The sequence below is a fragment of the Tupaia chinensis genome, unplaced genomic scaffold (assembly GCF_000334495.1).
Source record: "Tupaia chinensis unplaced genomic scaffold, TupChi_1.0 Scaffold142914_1, whole genome shotgun sequence".
Taxonomy (NCBI): Eukaryota; Metazoa; Chordata; class Mammalia; order Scandentia; family Tupaiidae; genus Tupaia; species Tupaia belangeri.
In genome coordinates, this window is record NW_006202759.1 from 490,394 (window position 1) to 512,022 (window position 21,629).

At 42.1% G+C, this 21,629-nt stretch overlaps 1 protein-coding gene across 2 annotated transcripts in view; it reads left to right on the forward strand.

Annotated features, from left to right (window-relative positions):
• Positions 1 to 21,629, forward strand: part of LOC102474347 (cytochrome P450 4A6) — an 86,477-nt gene that overhangs the window by 59,957 nt on the left and 4,891 nt on the right. Inside the window, exons 1-9 of one of the 2 annotated variants that reach the window (XM_006163768.2) lie at positions 9,365 to 9,581; positions 14,298 to 14,439; positions 15,118 to 15,162; positions 15,726 to 15,853; positions 19,236 to 19,360; positions 19,746 to 19,900; positions 20,325 to 20,431; positions 20,517 to 20,707; positions 20,802 to 20,935. The exons of the other annotated variant lie outside the window; for it this stretch is intronic. Of the exons in view, the coding sequence (XP_006163830.1) occupies positions 9,387 to 9,581; positions 14,298 to 14,439; positions 15,118 to 15,162; positions 15,726 to 15,853; positions 19,236 to 19,360; positions 19,746 to 19,900; positions 20,325 to 20,431; positions 20,517 to 20,707; positions 20,802 to 20,935 (1,222 nt within the window). The 5' untranslated portion in view covers positions 9,365 to 9,386. Of the gene's footprint in view, positions 1 to 9,364; positions 9,582 to 14,297; positions 14,440 to 15,117; positions 15,163 to 15,725; positions 15,854 to 19,235; positions 19,361 to 19,745; positions 19,901 to 20,324; positions 20,432 to 20,516; positions 20,708 to 20,801; positions 20,936 to 21,629 lie in introns of those variants that run through there. 2 annotated transcript variants of the gene reach the window in all.

Genomic DNA, 21,629 nt, shown 5'->3' on the forward strand with positions numbered 1-21,629 from the left:
GATGACAGCCAAACTGTAGGAAAGGACTTAGAGTGGATAGCCTTGTAATTGCTGGGGCTCCTCAGCCCCTTGCCTGCTTCTGAGGGCTAACTGTATCTGATGTCTCATAACGACTTTCTAAACATAATTATTAACAGTGAGTAAATAGGGGATGGTGGCATAGCAGATGGTGGCACAGAAGTAAAATGCAATGCTTTGTGAGGAAACGTTCCTGGATCAAGTCCACAGACCTCCCCGAGTTCACCAGACATGTGCTTGCCCGTGATCCAGGGTTGGTTGAAGACTAGGGGTGGGTTGTGGCATCGGGACCCTGTTGGGATGCTCTCTCTCTCTCACTTACTCAAGAAAGAAAGAAACTTATAAAAAGTGAGTGAACAATGCAATGTAAATTTAAAAAAAGCTTGTAAATAAACTTTTAAAATAATAAACATTTTATGATACATTAATCTAAAGTTTTTCCAAACCTCTTTGTTAATTATACTTTAGAACCTTGCTAAATTAAATTAAGTGATATTTATTAAATATCTATATTATTTCCTAATAAAAGAAAATGTTGGAGCAGGAGGTGGTGCAGAGGTAGGTGGCTGGATCCCACATGATCACCTCGGTGGGATCATGTACGTGCATGCCCAGAATCCTGAGAGGCAGAGAAGGGATTGCTGCATGGCCATACCCCCAGAGGATAATTTCCCAGTTTTCCTCTCTATCTCTGTCTTTCTCTGGCAAGTGCATACATCCTATAGTAGACTAAAATTTAAAAAATAAAAGAAAAGTCAAACACTAATCATCAAATTTAATGTTTATCTGCTTTTGACTTCTTTTAAAAACTAAACATTTTGAGCCTGTTAATACATGTGTCTTGTTCCATATTTAAAAATTATTCTATGGACAGTCTTGTGTTTCTAAAAATGAGAAGGTATGTATTCATAAATTGCTGGTACATGACTAATTTTTTTCATTGTTTATTTCCTAAGTCTTCATTGGAAATTAGAGTTCCTGGGAGTCAAAAATATAACAAACATATGTAATGTTAACTACCAAAAGTAAAATACTTCTGTATTTAGACTATAAAATAATAAGAAGAAGATATGGTTTTAGTGAAAATGCTTTAAAAGTATAAGGATATATTAATATTTTCTGGCTGAAGGAAAAGTAATTTTGTCTAACTTAAAAGTTATTAGGGAGCACAGATAGGTGGCAAGGTGGTTAAGGGCACTGGATTCACACATGGCTGACCGTAGTTCAAGTCCTAGGCCTGGAAGTTTGCTTTCTCACTTTCTCTCTTGCTCTTTGGAAATATTTTTAAAAAAATAATAGTAAATAAAGTTAAATAAAATAATTATTAAAATAAATAAAATGCTATTTAGGGTTGGCTGGTAGCTCAGTGGTTAAACACTGTGCACAGGGACAAGATTCCACATGCTGATCACACTTTAAGTCCTGACCCGGCAGCTTGGAAAATACTGAGTGCACCAAGAAATCCTGATGGGGTGGTGAAATGGAGGAAAAAGGATTGTGATGTGACCAGGCCCTACTGGGGGAAGGAAGGGCTTTCACTTTCTCTCTCATATTTGTGTGCTTTCTGGTCAAAAATAATTTTAAAATGTTTCAGCATAAACAAAGGAAGAAACAATTGGATAAATCTGAAGAAATTAAAAAGAGTAGAGGGTTTATAAAGACTTGTAAAGGGAAGTTTACATGTGATCAAATTGACTAATTTATTATATGGGCATTAAAATACAAGTCTCGAATATCAACAATACACTTAAACAAAACTAAATTTTGGATTTCTCTCTTTTTTTTTTTTAGTTGTCAGAGGGTGTATGTGCTCACCAGAGAGAGACAGAGAGGGAGAGAGGGAGAGAAGGAGAGAGAGGGAGAGAGAAAGCACTCCCCAAAGGGGCATAGTCAGGCCACAGTCCCTTTGCCTCTATTTCTTCATCCTGATGGGATTTGGGGCACACACACACACACACACACACACACACGTGTCTGACATATTTTCAAGCTTTGAGGACTAGAATTTCAACTGCACTCAGCCGTGTGTAATCCAGCCTCCTTACCACTAGACTGCAGGGTAGGCATTGTTTTTCTCTTTAAATAAGATTGTTCTTGGAGTGTTAATCTGCTCTTAATAACAAGAGATTTTCTTCGCTTTTTAGATAATTGGCCTCAGAACAAAGATCCTATCTTTTATAGAATCATTTCCTGTGTTTCAAGTTTTCTTTTAAAATCTTGGATTACTTAAACATACTAAATATTAAAAGAGTTGAGTTTTTCTAATGACCTTTATGTTTTCCCACTGAGTTGGAGTGTTCCCATGCCAAAGAGCCATGGCCCAAACAGTAGGTGAAATATTAGGAAAACATAACTCCCTCTTGGGAAATTCCTTTTGAATTCCACAATGACTAAGGCACTCATTTCCCTATTCAGATCACTCTAATGGTCTGTAACCTGTGATCTTTTCTTCACATTTCTATTGTGTACATCATCCTTGATCTTCTAGACTGGTGAAATGCAGGAGTAGGATTATCAAAACTCAATTGGCTAAACTATTAGCATCATTCATTCTTCCCTGGCCAGAGGCTCTTCCATTAACCTATGCTTGTGCTCTTCAGGAAGCAATAATTATGGTCATTTCAAATAATTACAGGAAGATCTAGACGTTTGGACAAAGCAGCCGACAGTCCTGCTCTACTCAAAGAAAACAGCCTACATGACTGCCAAAGATGGACTAATCCCCTTTCCAGAAATACTAAATTATTGGTAGTAATAAAATCCTTTTACATTGTGTTTGCAGAAGATAAAGACATCGGACAATGTAATAGCCTGTGAGTTGTTTTCTTGTTTGTTTATTTTTGCTAGAGTGCATGTGCTTACCAGAGAGGCAGCAAAAGAGGGAGAAGAGAAAGTACCCCTTCTCCCATGGGAAATGGTCATGTTATAATCCCTTTCCTCCAACTCTACCTCTTTTTGTAGGTGGATAAGTAAGTAAGAAATTTAAATGCCTCAGCATCCAACTTGAATAGATCAGAAAACAAGAGCTTGGAGTGATTACCCAGATGACTGGCTGCTTTGAGTTGTCACCATGGGAATGACTGACCACATCTCTGCCTCTTCTTCACCTATAACTGAACCAGGATGTGTCCAGGAATGAAAAATATTGATTTCCTTTGTAAAGGTGGTACCAGGAGGTGAAAAAGTTCTTCCACAATCTGAAAGAGGAAATGCACACCATAAAAAAGAATCAAATGAAACTGTTAGAGATGAAGGTTGTAATTTAGGAAAGCAAAATCTTCCTTGACTCTACTCTTTCACACACACTATATCTGGTATTTATATCCATTTACTGTGTTTTTATATCCTTTAGTCAATCCGTTTCAGTCATAGAGTATCAAATAGAGAGGCAAAGCATTAATGGGACAAAGAAATGTGGTATTATCTGTTGAAGATACTTTTATAGTTTTATCAACTAGAGAGAAATGTTCACATGTTGAAATATTCAGTTTGTAAGCTAAAATGTGATTGAATGAAAGACAAAATGAAATTTTAAAAAATGTTTAAAAAAAACTTCCTTGGACGTATTAAAAGCAGATTAGATCATGCAGAAGATTGAATCTCAGATGTAGAAGATAGAAACTCTGACCTAGAAAAATTCACCAAAAAGACTGAACAAATAACCCTGAATTATGAGAATGATGTACGTGTAATACTAGATACCATTAGACACCCAAACATCTGTATCATTGGTATCCCAGAAAGTGAAGAAACTAATGAGAGCATTGATAATATATTCCATGAAATTCTGGAAGAAAACTTTCCAAACCTAGAGAGGCACTCAAATATCCAGATCCAGGAAATACAAAGGACCCCACCTAGAATCAACCCAAGATGATCTTCCCTGAGGCACATCATAGCCAAAATGACTAAAATCACAGACAGAGACCAGATATTAAAATTGGCAAGAGAGAAACATCAAGTAACTTTCGAAGGATACCCCATGAGGCTAACATCGGACCTCTCATCGTAAACAATGCAATCAAGGTAAGAATGGGAAAATATATTCAAAGTGTTAAGTGAAAACCAATTTCAACCCAAAATACTGTATCTGGCGAGATTATCCATCATATGAGAAGAATAGATAAAAAACATTCTCAGATAAACAAAACCTGAAAGAATTTAGCAACACCAGACCAGTGCTTTGAGAAATTCTGAAGGATGTACTATACCAAGAAAACTAAAGACAGACAAATAAGAGAACAAAAAATGACCAAGATAAAGGTCAACTTAATGGTATGGACAAGTTCTGAAATAGCAATGATAATATTGAATGTTAACATAAAGGTCAGACCACAGTAACATTGCAAATTCAACAAAAAAGATTACATGAGACTGAACTGGCAATATGAAAACAATCAATTGGATTAAAAAGAAGAAATAGAATTCTATGACTTTTCTAAAACATTACTGATTTTTTTCTATGCTTTGTCTTCCATATTTAACAATTTTTGGTTTCTTTTGAGTTGTTGGGGTCAGCAATTTATTTAAAAAATTTTTAATTGAAACATAAACTTTTCTCCCTTCCTGACCCCTTTGTAATTGGACAATGTTTGTGAGCATTCTTATTTTGTGGCAGAATGGCTCTTTGCATAAATTCAATAATACAATAGTATTTGTTGCCTTGAATCAGAAATTGAATTCTTATGGGGCTTTGTACACATAATAGATCAAATTGGGATAAAACTAATTTTTTCCAAATAAGTTAGTACATACCTCTCTTTAGTAAAAGGAGGAATGGAGAAAGAGGGAAAAAAATGTTTCAGAAGAAAATTACAGTGTTCTTGTCACTAGATTCTGTCTTTGTCCATAATTTAGGATCTTCTGTGAATCAATAGAATGTGAAAAAAAATTTAGTATGGAAGGGAGGGAGGAGAAAATAGGTAAAAGTGTTCTTAATTGAAAAAAAATGAGAAGCTATTTGCTGATGATAATGTATATAGTAATATCCTTGTCTTGGCTGACATGCATGGTTTTTGTGGTGGAAAAAGAAATGTATACTGTAAAGGCATGTGATAAAATGTAAATCAAAATAAATAAATAAGTAAACAAAAAGAAAAAGGTGGTACCCAATGGGGCCAGAAGACGGCATGGAGTTTAAGGCACTGGATCCCACCTGGATGGCTGCACAGTTTGAGCCCCAGACCCAGTGGCTTGAAAAGAATATGAGGCATGTGTGCTTGAGTGTCCAAAATTCTGAGAGGAGACTTGGAGAGAAGGGATTATGCTGTGGAAATTCTTCCTGGTTGCATGACTATCTGACTGTGGCCTGAACTGGATCCAAGATTTAGGAGAAAACAATGGAACTCTGAACATACAGGTTATGTAATGACTCACTGGTCAGCAGGTAAGGCAAAGGACAGTGTTGGGAGTGAGACATTAGGTGGGCTAGAGGGTTGGAGGATATTCAAATTTTTGATGGGCCAGATGTTGAAAATTATTTCTAAAACATCTTTTACTTTCTGAATTTCTCACTCTCTCTCTTTGGTTAGAACACATGCTCTTAAACAAAACACTTAATTTTTTAAAAAGTACCCAAAACTGAATTTATTTCATTCACAATGATGACCTACCCTGTACAAAAATTAATCATTCCTTTTCCCACTCATTTGTTAAACCAGTAGGTATTTATTGAGCATCAACGATACAGGCAGTCCCCTGTGCCATACGATAGGGATTGTAAGTATATAGAATGCCCAGCTACAACTTTCTGGGAGTCACTGGTGCAGGTATCTAGATACCAAACAAATGGGAAAGATGCTTACTTGTTAATAATTCTCAATGATGCCATGCATAATTATTCTAAGAATTCAGTTTGTATTCTTCCTACAGCTCCATATTCTGCTATAATCACTTATAATCAGCATTACTCAGATGACTAAAATTTCCAAAGAACATCATTTTAATGGTTTTGCTACATCTGGCAACATGAGCTGCCCTGTGTAGTGAGGCTTGCATTTATGTCAACGTGTAGTTGATAGCTGTCCCATCTTCCTGATACTTGGAGATGTTGGATAAAACACAGCAAACAACAAATGCACCCTGGAAAGCTTAGGGGCTGCCATTTGGACTGGAATTACTACATCATAATGTGAATGGTAAACTGCAATGCTTCTGGAGCCAGATTGGCTGTCAGAATTTGGCTGTACTCCTTACCAACTGGGAAACCCTGGACATACCACTCACCTCTTAGCTCCTTTCTTTCCCACCTACACTTTGAGATCTTTTTTAAAAACATGTTTTTTAGGTTATTGTGAGAAAAAGCTTGGAAAGTTACTTGCTAAGTACCTAGAACATAGTAAGTGCTTGCTAAAAGTAGTAGTTACCACATTAGGACCTCAAACACAAAGAAGAAATTAAGGACTCAGGAAAAAAAGAATCACATTTGGAAGTCAAAGCCAGGCTTTCTGTGCAGCTGTCCCCAACACTCCCCCTCACATTGGGGGTAAAAAGTAGGTGCTGGGCATAGATAGGAAAGAGTCAGAGGGTAAAAGTCCATGGTGGTGGATGTGGGGTGAAGATTAACCACAAACTAGAGCAAAGTTGAGGGGAACAGGGTGAGAGTGGTTGCATGACCCCCACCACCCCACCTGTAGCTTGAACAGGATCCAAGATTTAGGGGGAAAGAATGGGACTCTGGACCTATGGATTTTGTAATGACTGACTGGTCAGCAGATTGGGCAGAGGAGGGTGTTGGGAGTGAGACTTTAGGTGGACGAGGGAGCAGGACTGGAGGATACTCCTACTCTGGATGGGCTGGCTGTTGAGAGACTCTTTCTGAATTCTGGGCCTGGGATTTGATCTGATGGGAGATAATCATGAAAAGTGAGGGCAGGGACTTGACAATGAACATGGACCTTTCCCTTGTTCCTTCACATGTGATCTCAAGACTTTGCTGGTGTCCCTTCCACTACCAACCACGCTGCCAGAGACCTGCTCCAGCCGGGGTGGGTTGAGACTCTACGGAAGGCAACATGGAAATCAGGCAGAGACCTCTATGCTTTTTAGCATGTTCTCAGCTGATTACAGTCAGAGCAAGCTCAAGATTGCAGCGTCTGTGACTAGGAGACATAGGTTTTTATTGAGGGATGTTTATAGAAGTATGAGGGGTGTGGGGGAAGTAAAAGATTTCACTCTAAAAAGTAAAGTATTAAAAGCATAGGAACAATAATCATAAAACACGATGCACTGTTCTGTTTGATCAGGTGAAGTCAATCGCAGTCCTCAGGGCGAGGGAGTCCATCTGTCTGGTATATTTTCTTCTTAGATCTTGATTACCATGTATGGCCTTCCGGATGAGAGGTTTTTCAGTAAGCTTGATAACTTCAGCCCCAGGCCAGCTTGATCACTTCAGCCCTAGGCCGGAGGTCTAGATAGAAATCTTATCTGGTTAAGTAAAGACATAGTTAATATATACTAAAGTAGAACATCTATATTATCTCTGAGGTAATCTACAGCTAAGGGGGAGAGCCTGAGGTAATCTACAGCTAAGGGGGTGAGCCTATTGCCCACATGGGAAAGGAATGTGGTCTTGTAAGCAGCTTAATGACTGACCTAAAGGTTATTGTGTATGTGTGACCCTCTACATGCTGTTTTATACAATGGATGTGGCTCAGGGGAGCGGCAATTTTTCCTTTTCCTGAGAACAAAGGTGACTCATGGTCTTTGGGCATTGCAGATGAGCCCCTGAACCCCTCCCAGCTACTGAGGTCGTTTCATCAATTTAGTAGTTTTCCATTAACCCAAACCTTTCTAATGCTATCTATGTAGTCCCCAGTAGGAGAAGTGAATGTAGCATTCTTTTTTGATATTTTCCAGGCAGGTGGGGTGAGTCTCACGAAATAATTCCCATTTGCCACCACCTTAGGGGTCCACATTCTGTCAGGATTATTAGCTGTTTTTATTGTAAAAGTTAAAGTAAGGCTGGGGGTGTTATTTTACCCTTATAGGGTACCATAATGACAGTAAAGTCCATGGCAGAAAGACTGAAAGCAAAAACAGCACAAACCAGCACAACAAACACAGTTGAAAGCTTGAGCTCGCAGCTATGGTCTTGCCTGCAGCTCTTCTCACCCAAGCCTTGCTTAGACATGAGAGGCCACTCTTTAGGCGCTGCCTGTGTTGGCTGCATGGCCTCCGCCACCACGCTCTACCTGGTGGACTCTTGTAAGACCCAATTCTTCTTCTTCTTTCTCATCTTTCACTGGTTTCTTTGTTTTTAGATATTTTCTTCCCAGAGTGGGCATTTCAGTTTTTCAGAAAAGCCTTATCATATTTAATTTATTGATTTACTTTCTACTTTTACTCACTAGACTGTAAGCTCAAAAAATATTCCCTGAATGGGACCAGCAGTTAGCGTAATGGCTATATCACTGGACTCCCATGTAGTCAACCACGGTTCGCGTCCCGGACCCGGTGGCTTAAAACTCACGCCGGGCACGTGTGCGTGTATGCCCAAGATCCCGAGAGGAGAATGGAGGAGAAAGGGTTGCGGCATGGCCATCCCCCATGGGGGGTGATTTCTCGCTTTCTGCCTCTCTATCTGTATCTGTCTGGCAAGCGCACATGCCCTATAGCCATAACCTCTCCAAAAAAGTAATATTCCCTGAATTAGTGAAAGAGTGAGAGTCCTATGAGGTACTGAGGAGAAGAATTATTATCCTACTTAATACAAGAAGAAGCTGAGGCTCAGAGGGCATGAGCAACTGGATCCCTGTGCCGTGAGCCTGAGGCTCGAGCCTTCTGTGTCCAAGTCCTGAGCTCCATCCACCAGCACAGGCACTGGGTCGTAACAGAGCAGAGGATGAGACCAGCCCAGAACATTTCAGAGGCAGCTGGGAAGGCAATGTAGGAGTCCCTCAGGGACTAATTAATCCTCGACTTCTCCATGGCTGTCTATCTCCAAACACATCATTTTAACTCTCAGTGCTCAGTTTCTTATAAAAATAAAGTCATCCTGACCTACTGAGCATTTGGTCAACTAGGCCATGAATTCCTTGTTGTTGGGGATCATATCTGTTCTCCCTGCAGCTGTGTGAGACCACCTTGCATACTGCCTGGCATATAGTAGAATTTCACGAAATGATTGTTAGTAGTAAGAAGAGTAGAATGTTGGCCCGTACAAACCTCATCACTGTCCACTGATAATGCTTTCTTCTTCAGTTTCCCAAGGAGGATCTCAGATCAATTACCCCTGGACAATGAACTCTAAATTTGCTCTCCCTCCCCTCCCCTTAAGTGGGCGGGGAAAACCCTCAGCACTGGGCAGGTATCAGGAGCGGTCAGTGACAGCCAGGGGCAGTCAGTGGTCCTGAGCCCTTCACTGCACCATGAGCATCTCTCTGCTGAGCCTCAGCAGCTTCCCAGATGGCCTGTCCAGGCTCCTTCAAGGGGTCTCCCTGCTGGGCCTGCTGCTGCTGCTGCTCAAGACAGCCCAGCTCTACCTGCACAGACAGTGGCTGCTCAGAGCCCTCCAGCAGTTCCCGTCCCCTCCCTCCCACTGGCTCTTCGGGCACAACCATGAGGTAGGTAGGAGGTAGGAAGATCCAGGGGGCTAGGTATTTCAGAAACTGCTCAGCAAGTCTACAAACAAAGCCTTCTGTGTGGCCAACAGGTAGTCCCTGAGGCACACCCAGTTACCTCCCAGGTCTGGACTCATCCCTCCAACAGGGAGGCCACTGCATTACCAGATGCCTGTCCTGCATTTAATCAGCTCTGTCACACACTCCTTCCTCAGCTGAGCTGATGCTATGCTGGCAGTCCTGCCCTTGGAGGGCAGTGTTTGGTTCTTCCTGGATTCCTTGTATCTAAGCTGCTAACTCCTAGCAGCCACAGCTATTCTAAAAGATCAAGGTTTCTATATGCTTCTCTGTCCCAGTCACTGAATTTCTTCCTTGGTATGCATATCTTGTTTGAGGATGCAGACATCAACCCTTCCATGCCATGTGGTTCTCACAGAAACCAGAGACCACAGACTGGAATTTAAGAAGCTGTCAAGCCACAGAAAGGAAGTTACTCTGCTCTGGTGGATGGGTAATGTCAGGTATAGGAGACCAAATGGCTCAGTTTCCATCAGACGATGGAATTTCCAGAAGGAGTGAGTTCAGTGCTGAAACCTGACAGTTGTGGGCACCTGCGGGGGTTAACCTGTCAATGTCCTCAACGCTCGGGGTGCCAAAGTTGAGTTATCCCATTAAACAGGGTCCATTTAGTGCCAGTCCTCCTCTTACTTACCCTAGACCCAGAGCATATGGGAGCCAATAGTATTACCTCCTCCTTATTCCCAGTTTCTAGCACAGAGATGGGTACAGAGGGGCTCTTGGCTCAGGTGTGTGGAAAGAGAAAAGAGAGAAGCAGTAGCACAAGGACTGGGGGATAGACAGAGCCTCCCTCCTGCACTTCCAGCACTGGGTATGGGGACAGCACAGTTCTGGGGCTGTTGGATCACCAAGGTTTGTAGTATCAACAGAATCTGCAGAAGAGGAATTACAGAGGGCCGAGATCGCTATTCTCTCAAAGAAGGAGGCCAGGCCATTCCAGCCAAGTGCAGTTGATGTAGGGAGCCTTAGTAGCAACAACAGGAAGACAATGGCAGCTCAGGTTCTTCATGCAAATTGTGGTGCTATTGACTTTCAGATGATCTGTTGTTATCTTCTGTTTGATACAGTAGTCATCTTTCTGTGCCTGCATTTTATATAAGGAACGCTAAAAGACTCCCCAGGGATTTTCCCATTATATAGATGACTTTTAGAGGTCATGGAGATTCACTAAGTAGATAATTTGCAGTATATAATAATTTGATTCTCAGTGCTGATACATCTCCACTTCTGCTTGCCCAATAGGGACTGTAGCCAAATGCTGCTAACTTTTATAATATTGTTTCTCATTTTTATTTATTGACTACTTCTGGGTTTAACTAAGTCAAGAATGAGAATGTCACCTGTATTAGACAAAGTTCATCTTTCAGGCTCTAGGACAAGTGCCATCTTGGGCAATGAAGAGTATGTTCTCTTTTGCCAAGTTCCCTAGATTCATGGCTCAGCTCTGCACATACATGAAATACCCACCACATGCCTCTGTAGCCTCATCTCTCAGAGAAACTGATAATAATAATAATCGCAATATTCCAGTGGGGTATGATAAGCTTAGGGTGGTTCTGGCACAGAGCAAAGAGCACAGTTGCACTTACTGTCATTCGTATGAGTTAAAACTAATGTTCATGCCAGGCTAGAGGGTAGTGCAGTAATTTAAATATAACCCTCTGAAGATAATCCCATGTGGGAAGTTACAGGGTTCAAATCTGGAGACCTCCCTGAGGCTGCCAAACCTGTACTAGCCAACAGTCTGGAGTCGATTCAGGGCTGGGCTGAACTGCTGTGTAAAGCCCTGTTGTAGTTTCCTCTCTCTCATACTCCTTCCCTTTTCTATTTTCTTGCTCATAGAAGATTTGTGAATAAACTTAGAATACAATAGTGTTAATGCCTATGAAGAATAAGCACTTTGTAGGTGTAACAAATATTCCTCACCGTACAGAGTGTAATCTGACAGGGACTGTGAAATGCAGAACCCAGAATCTTGGTTTTCCATGTGTCCCCTTGTCCTTCCTCCTGTCTCGGGCATACCTACTGATCTGACTGAGCCCACCATGCCTCATGATTGCCAGTGCAGGTGTCATTATTAACTGTCCACCTACCCCCAGCACACACACACACACACGCACGAACACACCTCTCATTGGGGACGCACACACCTCTCATTGGGGAAATTCCTTTGTGGCTGCCATTCCTAAGGGCATCTAGGTGAGAACAGTTTTTTGGAGCACGGCCTACATGGTGTGGCCAGGGCACGGGAGGCCAGGTGGGCACTGCATATTTGCTTACAAAGTTACCAGCACTGCCACCATGGGGACCATCTTCTCCACAGTGATTCAGGTGTCTCTGGCCAGACCTGCTCAGGAACAGGTGGCAACCCCAGCAGGTTTACTGAGGATATGATAGGCTAGGGGGCACCTGAGTACCTAGAGTGGGGAACAGGTAGGCAGGACCTGGGTTAGTCCCATAGGGTTTCTTTCTTTTTTTTTTTTTTTTGTTTTTGAGAGATTTTCGTTACAGGGCGCATGAGCTTGCCAGACAGAGAGACAGAAAGTGAGAAATCACCCCCCAGGGGGGATGGTCATGCCGCAATCCCTTCTCCTCTGTTCTCCTCTCGGGATCTTGTGCACACATGCACACGCGCCTGGCGTGAGTTCTAAGCCACCAGGTCGGGGACGCAAACTGCGGTCGACTATGTGGGAATCCAGCGACATAGCCATTACGCTAACTGCTGCCCCCCACCCATAGGGTTTCTGAAGAACACTGATGATCATGTCCAGAACCAGGAATTACAGAAAACTTACTGGTGTGAGCACCTCAGCCAGAAGGAAACATGCTAGCCCCATAGCCTAGTGGTTAAGGGAGCTAGATCTCTCATGATCAACCATGATTCAAATTCTAGCACTGGAGACTTAAAAATAATTCCATGTTCATGTATGTGTGTCTGCCAGAAATCCTGAGAGAATTAAGAAATGTTAAAGAAGGGATTTCAGTATGACCATGCCCCATCGGTAAAAGTGTTCTCCCCTTCTCTCTTTTTCTCTTTTTCTTTCTCTATCTTTCTGGCAAGCACACATACTAGCAACTAAAAAGAAAAACAAAAAGGGGGAATATCAGGTAATGTAGCAGTTACTTGGCTGTACTCCAACATGGTCCAGTGTAGTTTGGGTCCCTGACACAGTGGTTTAAAAATCACACTGGGTATGTGTGCTTGTCCTGGGAGGAGAATGGAGCAGAATGGACTGCAGTGTGGCCATCCCACCTGACGGGTGGTTTCTCACTTTCCCTCTTACTGTCTATGTCTCTGCCTTTCTGCCTCTATCTGGTGGGCACACATGCCCTAAGGCGAAAACCTCTAACAGAGAAACACACACACACACACAAGAAAAAAAGAAAAAAACTGGAGCCAATTGGTGGTGTGATGCTTAAGGCACTGGGCACCCACTTGGCTGATGGCAGTTTGAGTCCTGGACCTGGTGGCTTGAAATTCAATCTGGGTGCATGTGCACAAAGGCCCAAAATCCAAGGAGCAGAATATGTGAGAGGGCATTGGGGTATGGACGAATGCCCTAAGGCAAAAGCCTCTAAAAGAAAAAAACCCACATATGGTCCTTTCTCTGGGTATGTCATTTTGTCCAATTAGTCCCTCTTTTTTTTTTTTTTAGATTTTTTTTTTTTTTGCTATAGGGCACATGCGCTCGCCAGAGAGACAAAGACAGAGAGACAGAAAGCGAGAAATCACCCCCCAGGGGGGATGGCCACGCCGCAGTCCCTTCCCCTCCATTCTCCTCTCAGGATCTTGGGCACGCACACACACGCACCCAGCATGAGTTTTAAGCCATCGGGTCGGGGACGCAAACCACGGTTGACTACATGGGAGTCCAGCGACATAGCCATTACGCTAACTACTGGTCCCTCCAATTAGTCCCTCTTTGTAAAGACACCAGTACTGTTGGATTAGAACCCACCACAATGACCTCATTTCAACTCTATTACCAGTGGTAAGGTCCAATCTCCAAATAAGATCACACTCTAAGGATTAAATTTAGAACTTCAACATATAATTTTACGGGGAACACAATTGTTCCATATCCTTAATGTTAAGTGTGTGAAAATTTGTGTTCATCAAATTCCTGAACATTTACAAAGCACTTATCATATTAATGTTCTAAAGGCACTTCTAACTGGGGTCAAAGATGAAAAACAGAAACAATCTGCCCTTTGTCCAAGTTCTGGGGAGACAGCAAGAGACTGGATCTCAGACCAGGTCATCACAAACAGTTCAGAACATCTAATCTCTGCTGATAGATCAGAATGGCCCTCTCTACAGGCATTCTACCCTTAAACTCTGTCTTCAAGTGCTGAACATACAAGTAAAGTATATGTTAGGGGCCAGACAGTGGCACAGAGGGGAAATTAGACCCTGGGAGGCAATGCCACAGGCAATGTTGCTGCTTCCTATCCAAAAGCTTTCTGAGTATGCCAGGAATATACATGCCCAAGACCAGGCCAGGCTGAAACACAGAATGGATCACAATGTCCAAGACCTATTTGGAATACTGCCTTGCTCACTCTCTCTCATGGAAAAAAATAATTTTTTAAATGTTTAAAAAATAAAATATTTATTTGCTGTTATTCTTTCTCTGACAGTTCCAAAAGGACCAGGAGCTGCAACAGATTCTGAAATGGGTAGAGAAATTCCCAAGTGCCTGTCCTCGTTGGCTACGGGGAAGCAAGGTCCTTTTCCAAGTCTATGATCCGGACTATATGAAAGTGATTCTGGGGAGATCAGGTGAGAGTGAGACCTTCATCCCAGCTGGAGCACCTCTTCCCTCTTGAGCACAAGCCCTGGGTCGTGGAATTGAAGGAGAAAGTGGCAGGTCAAGCATCAATATTTACCCCTCTACCAATCATCCATTAAGCACAAATCCAGCCTAAGGCCAACTATATTCTCTAAGTAATGAATGTTTAAGAAGATAGGTATGGAGCCTAATACCGTTTACTATTTTGTTCATTCTGTTTTTTACTTTATAAAACAAATTGAGGTTACCAATTACGTAAATTTCCTTAAATCTGGAAGACAAATTCCATATCCACACTGACTGATTTGGAATCTCTAATTGTCGCCTGCCCTGGATCATAGTGTGACAATACCATAGCCATCTGTAGAATATACAAAGCTCTGTCTCTTTCTTTGGCATAGAATATACAGCCTCTATTACTCACCAACTGCCCATCTCAGTTGTATGGTTGTTCTCTTGTTGATGCACTGAGTTTGCCTTCCGGAGTGTACGCTGAACTTCAGGGTAGGGTGAGAGAACAGAATGGGATGCAGGTGAGAGCTGACTTGGAACAAACTGCCATCTAACAGACCTCAAGAACTGATGACAGTAAATGATCTGAACTAGAGCTCAGAGCCTGCCTTATTTGGTTGCCCAGTTTCTCACTAACACACTTTCTTATCTACCAGACCCAAATGTTCATGATACCCACAGATTCCTGACCCCATGGATTGGTATGTATGTCTAACAAGGACAGCAATCTGCTTGCCAACTGGTTTTCACAACAGCTATCTCTTTAGCTCCCTGAGAACAACAGGTGACAGGCCACAGCTGTCATGATTCCTTCCCTAAATCCTGCCTCATTTCTCTTCTTATAAACAAACCACATCCCTTCCTACAGGTGGAGTGAGCTCCCTGAGCTCATTTCCTTTCCACATCTCTTCTCAGTTCTCTCCAAATACCTCATCCAGATAGATACTGGTCTCTTGACCTGCCTCTTACTCTTCTCAACCCTTATCTCACAGCCATCATAATCACTTAGAAGTGCAGGCCCAACTGGGAAGTTCACATTCCCATAATGGGTTGTGACTTCCTTATCTTTCTCCCAGATATTTTGCATTCAGCCTAGTTGAGGGTCTCACTCTCACCTGATTCCCCCAGAATCACCCCTGAGAATCAAACCTCTCCCACTTTTTCCCATATTGTCCCATCATCCTTCTGATTCCATCTCCCTCACACACCACACACACACACACACACACACACATATACATACACACAATCATCTCCGGTGTAGGGTGTGGTTTGCTCCTTTTGGAAGGGCAGAAGTGGTTCCAACACCGCCGGATGTTGACTCCAGCCTTCCACTTTGACATCCTCAAGCCCTACGTGAGGCTCATGGCAAACTCGGTCCAAGCGATGCTGGTAAGTCTGTATCTCTCTCGGCTTTACACACCCACACAGAGAACACACTCTCTGATTCCACTGAAACATTTGTACTTCCAGAGAAGCCATCAGATACTGCATGGACTCTCACTTCCAGACCCAGTTATGAACAGCACACCTCTGAAAACCAGAGGTCCTGATATATACCTCTGTAAAACAGATGTGCCTGACATACATACTCAAGTCTGAAGACATATATACACTGGATAATGTGGCCACGTATTTTAGTTTTCCAGACATAGGATATGAAAAGCAGGCAAGTTCCTTTTCATAGGTGTCATCACTTACATGTGCTATCACGTTGGTAATGGTTCAATGAGACCCTATCCCAGGAAGCTTTCAGGCAGAAGTGCCAATGGCTCTGCTATTAAGAAGAGTCCATTATAGGAGACAAGCTTCCCTTGAATGTCCTGGGTAGTGGCAGTTCATGAGTGAGGAGGATTCTAGGATGACAGCCAGGATCTACATGGATTTGAGTCATTCCATGGAGGGAAATGGACACTAGGTCTGCATGCTCAGTGCAGGCCCTATAACATGGTTGTCATTCATAAAGACTCTGATCGCTCACTCAACTAGCTTCACTAAAGTCTGATAAATAACAGAGAATTAATGTCCCTGATTTGCCTCCTCCCATGGCCCTCTCATACTGGTCCCATCGACTTCTCTTTCCCAGACATATTTGCACCTTAATGTTCACCTGTCCCTCATGTGTAACTTAGCCATCAAGATTTCAGGCAATAACTCTACTCTTTTTATTCTGAAAAGCAGTGTTTTCTGGCCTACCAAAAGGTATTGATGATTGTTAAATTGAAAAGCAAACTCAAAATATTATGAGACAGATGTTAAATTGTTCCTTAAATTGAAACCAAACTCAAAATATCTTGAGACAGATGTTAAAGCTGAGATGTGTCCTAGCCTATTCAGGGAAGCTATACTCTAAAGTCCATCTCCTAGACTCTTGAAGAAGCCATTTTAAAGCTGAGGTGTGTTCTGGTGTGTTCAGGGAAGCTACGCTCTAAACTCCATCTCCTAGACTCATGAAATATTCGGGCAAGTGGAGGATATATTTTGCCACATAATGACCAGAAACATCCACAGAGGCACAAGAAACATGAGAAATCAAGAAAATATCTCTCCCCTAAGGGAAAAGAACAATCCCTCATCATCCACAGGCAGTACAGTGGAACTCATGAAAACGTCTGATAGAGAATTCAGAATAGTCATAGTGACAAAACTAAACAAGATGGAAGAGCTGAGAGATAATGAACTCCAGAAGATGCAGGAGAAAACAGGTGAGTTCCAGGAGGTGTTGAAGTTCTCCCATGATTTGAAAGAGGAATTACACACTTTAAAAAAAATAATCAAATGGAGCTATTCAAGATGAAGGCTGCCATTCAGGAAATCAAAATCTCCCTTGAAGTATTAAAAGTAGATTATTTCATGTAGAAAATTAAATCTCAGATGTTGAAGGCAAAACCTCTGATCTAGAAAAAAAACTGTGAAAATAACCCTCCAAAATAAGAATACTCTACAAGAAATACTAGACAGCATTAAGCATCCAAATATCTGGATAATCGGTATCCCAAAAGGTGAGGAAACTAATAAGGGCATTGATAATCTATTCCATGAAATCTTGGAAGAAAGCCTTCCAAATCTAGAGAGGCATTCAAATATCCAGACCCAAGAAATGTAAAGGACCCCTAATAGAATCAACCCAAGAAGATCTTCTCCATGACACATCATAGCCAGACTGGCCAAATCTACAAAGTCAAGATACTAAAATTTGCAAGAGAGAAATTCCAGGTTACTTATAAAGGTTATCCAATCAGGTTAACCTCAGACCTCTCATCAGAAACAATGCAAGCAAGAAAAGAATGGGAAAATATATCCAAAGTGAAAAACAGTTTTAACCAAGAATACTATACCTGGCAAGATTATCCTTTATATAGAAAGAAGGGATAAAAATATTCTCAGATAAACAATATCTGAAAGATTTGCCAATAGCAGACCCATTCTTCAAGAAGTTCTGAAAGGAGTGCTCTATCAGGAAAATTAAAGACACATTCAGAAATAAGAAAACAAAAGGCAAACAAGAAAATGACCAATTTAATGCTAGGGACAAGAAATATCAATAATAACATTAAATGTTAACCTCCAGGATTTAAACAGAGAGATTGGACCACAGCAACACTGCATATTCAACAGAAGAGAGTTTAACATAAGACTGAAATTACAAAATAGAGTTTTATGACTTTTGAGTAAAACATTCCTGATTTTTTTTTTTTACTATGCTTTGTTTTCCCAATTTAAACATTTTACTTTCCTTTGAGTTGTTGATAGTTGTTCAACAATTTGGTAAAATATTTTTCTTGTTTGTTTTTTAAATGGAAACATAAACTTTTCTTCCTTCCTGGTCCCTCTGAAATTGGAAATATTTAGGAGTATTCTTATTTTGTGGCAGAAGGTTTATTTGTGTAAGTTCAATAATGCTTCTTGTATTGAATCAGACATTGGAAATACTCATTATTAGACAGGGAATGTCATACCTGAAGATTAATCAGAAAACTATGGAACTAAAGTGGATTTTAAGTAAGCCAACAGAAGCTCTTAGAAAGATGGCCCTGGCACCATAAATAGTTCTGCCTAGCAGAGAGGATTAGAGAAGATATATGAAAGAATTTATAATATAAAATAACCTGGACTTTTCCACCCCAACATTGTAATCAGTAAAGATTGCAAAAGAGCAACCACACCAGAGGATTATCTTAAGAAAGACTTTGAAGGAAGAGAAAGACACTGATCTTCGCTAGCAGATGGTATATCACAGAATACTTGGTAGGCAGGGCTGAAGTGAGAAGGCTTATGTGTGACTAGGGTGCTCAACATTTGCTTTTCAGAAATTTGAGTAGTTGACATGTAAATATTTTCTCAAAAATATTTAAAACCATACTGTTTCTGTTGTTATAGAGTCAGAAACAAAATTATACAAAAATTATAAGAAACATTTTGAATATTATCTTTAAAATTCAGTATTATGAAATTTCAAAAGTTGTTTATTATCTGTCAAGAACTATGGAGTATGAACAAAAATTTTTTGATACGTAAAGTAAATGTGGAAAAATGTAAAAATAAATAAATGGAAAAAAGAAAAAAACTATGAGACAACAGGTTTAATTTTATTTTAAAAATATTTTTGAGAGAACATAGACAACATTTTATAAACATTTACTTTCAAGCCTTGAGTGCTTTATACATTGAGGAAATCACATCAGAATACATACAGACAGGGGGAAAAGCCTAGCCTTCTTACCTCAGAACTCTTGGGGAAATTGAGAAAGTCATTGTTCCTTTGCCCCATAAGGACAAATGGGAGAACCTCACTGACCAGGACACTCCTCTGGAGATCTTAGGACACATGTCCATGATGACCTTGGACACCATGATGAAGTGCGCCTTCAGTTATCAGGGCAGAGGCCAGATGGACAGGTCAGTGACCATCCTTTCATTGCAACTTCCTGTTCTCACAATTTGCTGTGGATACACGTGAGAGGCAGGTGAGGCAGCTCACATGCTCACCTCCACATGAACTAACATTCTACCCCACCCTGAGCAAGTTCTGAATCCAAACCAGAGCAGACCCAGCTGCATTCATGGAGCCCTGATCCCTCCATGAGAGTAGCCTGGCTATTCATGCTATCACATAAAGGATGGGGAGTCATAAGAAATGTAGGACAGACGTGACAGCTGCCTCAGTGTATCCTGTCCCCACTGTTTGAGTGAATTTCCACCCAGAGTCCCACTGTGCCTATGAGTCAGAGACACCACCTCCATACTGTCTGCATCTGTTCCCTTCTGCATCTTCTCCTCACAGGCAGTCCCAGTGCTACCTCCAGGCCATTGGAGACATGGGAAAACAATTATTTTCTCGCGTGAGGAATGTCTTTTACCGGAATGATCTCATATACAGGCTGACCCCTGCTGGCCGCCAAGCTCTACACAACTGCCAGATTATACATGAGCACACAGGTTCTGTCTTTGATTCCTGTTCCCTCTCTTATCGAGTAGAGCCCCAAGGATCTGGCCTGTCCCTTCAGGTAGAACCAGGTCCCTTGGAATACTGAAGGTCCTAACCAAGTTCAGGCTAAGGGACTTCTTTGGTACAGGGGAGGGGATCTCCAATGCTGTTGCATCAGGTATAGTACAGGGGTCACATGTGTCAATTCCCTGATCTTATTGACTGTAACATTCAGGAAGATGCTCCATGGACTGTGCTCCTAAGTTGATGCACAGCTGCTGCATGGTGAGAGAGCCCTCACCATGATCCGTACACCCATTCCCACATTCCCTCTGAGCTCTACCTGGCACCCATATTGAGGCAGGTAGGACAGATGGGGCCATTAGGGTGTGCTGTTACACTCAGGTCTACCTGAGAACCTCTGTTTTGCCACAGACAGAGTGATCCAACTGAGAAAGGCTCAACTGCAGGAGGCTGGAGAGCTAAAGAAGATCAGGGGGAGGAGGCACTTGGACTTCCTGGACATCCTCCTTCTGGCCCAAGTGAGTGTCTGGAGGACAGACCTGAGGCTGTGCCCAGAAGCAAGAGAGAGGGATAGGCTCTATATTCTCCCTGTTGCTCCCGTAGGCAGAGCATGGGAGTACCTTATCTGACCAGGACCTCCGTGCTGAAGTGGACACGTTCATGTTCGAGGGCCATGACACCACAGCCAGTGGCATCTCCTGGGTCCTCTATGCTCTAGCCACTCACCGTGAGCACCAGCAGAGGTGCCGGGAAGAGATCCAAAGCCTCCTAGGAGATGGTACCTCCATCTCCTGGTGAGCAAGTGCTGGGGGAGCCCTGCCATCTATGTTATCGGTAAGCTTTTAGCCCTCCTGGGCCACGCACATTCCCACAATGGACTCCATTCAGGGACCACCTGGACCAGATGCCCTACACCACCATGTGTATCAAGGAGGCCCTGAGACTCTACCCTCCAGTACCTGTTGTTGGCAGAGACCTCAGCAAACCAGTCACTTTCCCTGATGGGCGCTCCTTACCCAAAGGTATGAGTTTCCCAACACTCACTAACCTGAACACGCCATGGGGACACACAAAGAGCCAGAACTCTAGGTGTGCTTCAGCAATTCAGAACCTCTCTGGCTCTGCCTTTCCTCATCATTAACACTGGTATGTGCCTTGTGGTTAGGATGAGGTGTATAAAATCCCCAGCTGGACCACAGCAAAAGTTCAGTAAGTATTACTTCCCCTTTCAATGCATCAAGATTTTCAATTTAGGATATTGGCCTAAATGATCACCAAGATCCATTCCAATAGGTAATTTCATGAGAAAACTATCCTATACTTCCATCATGCTCCGAGCTAATACTCCACCCCCTTTAGAATCTATTGTCTTATATGTTTATCTTCATTTTGGTGGCACTAATTTTCTTTGACTCTGACATTCCTGGCCTCTATTTCTGAGTCAAAGCTAATAGTAGTCAGAGACCACTCTGTGCACATGTGCTCACCAGAGAGACAGAGAAACAGAGAGAGGGGAGGCAGGAAAACAGACCATGTAGGATATGATCCCACTTCAATTTCTTCTACTCCATGTCTTCTTCCTTTCAATTCTTTCAACAAAAATGCACGCAGGACCACGATGTTTTTCAAGCCATCAGATCACAGACCACAGAGTCGACCCTGTGGGATCTAGCTGCCTTCACCACCAGGCCAATTTTTACACTATTTCACATCTTC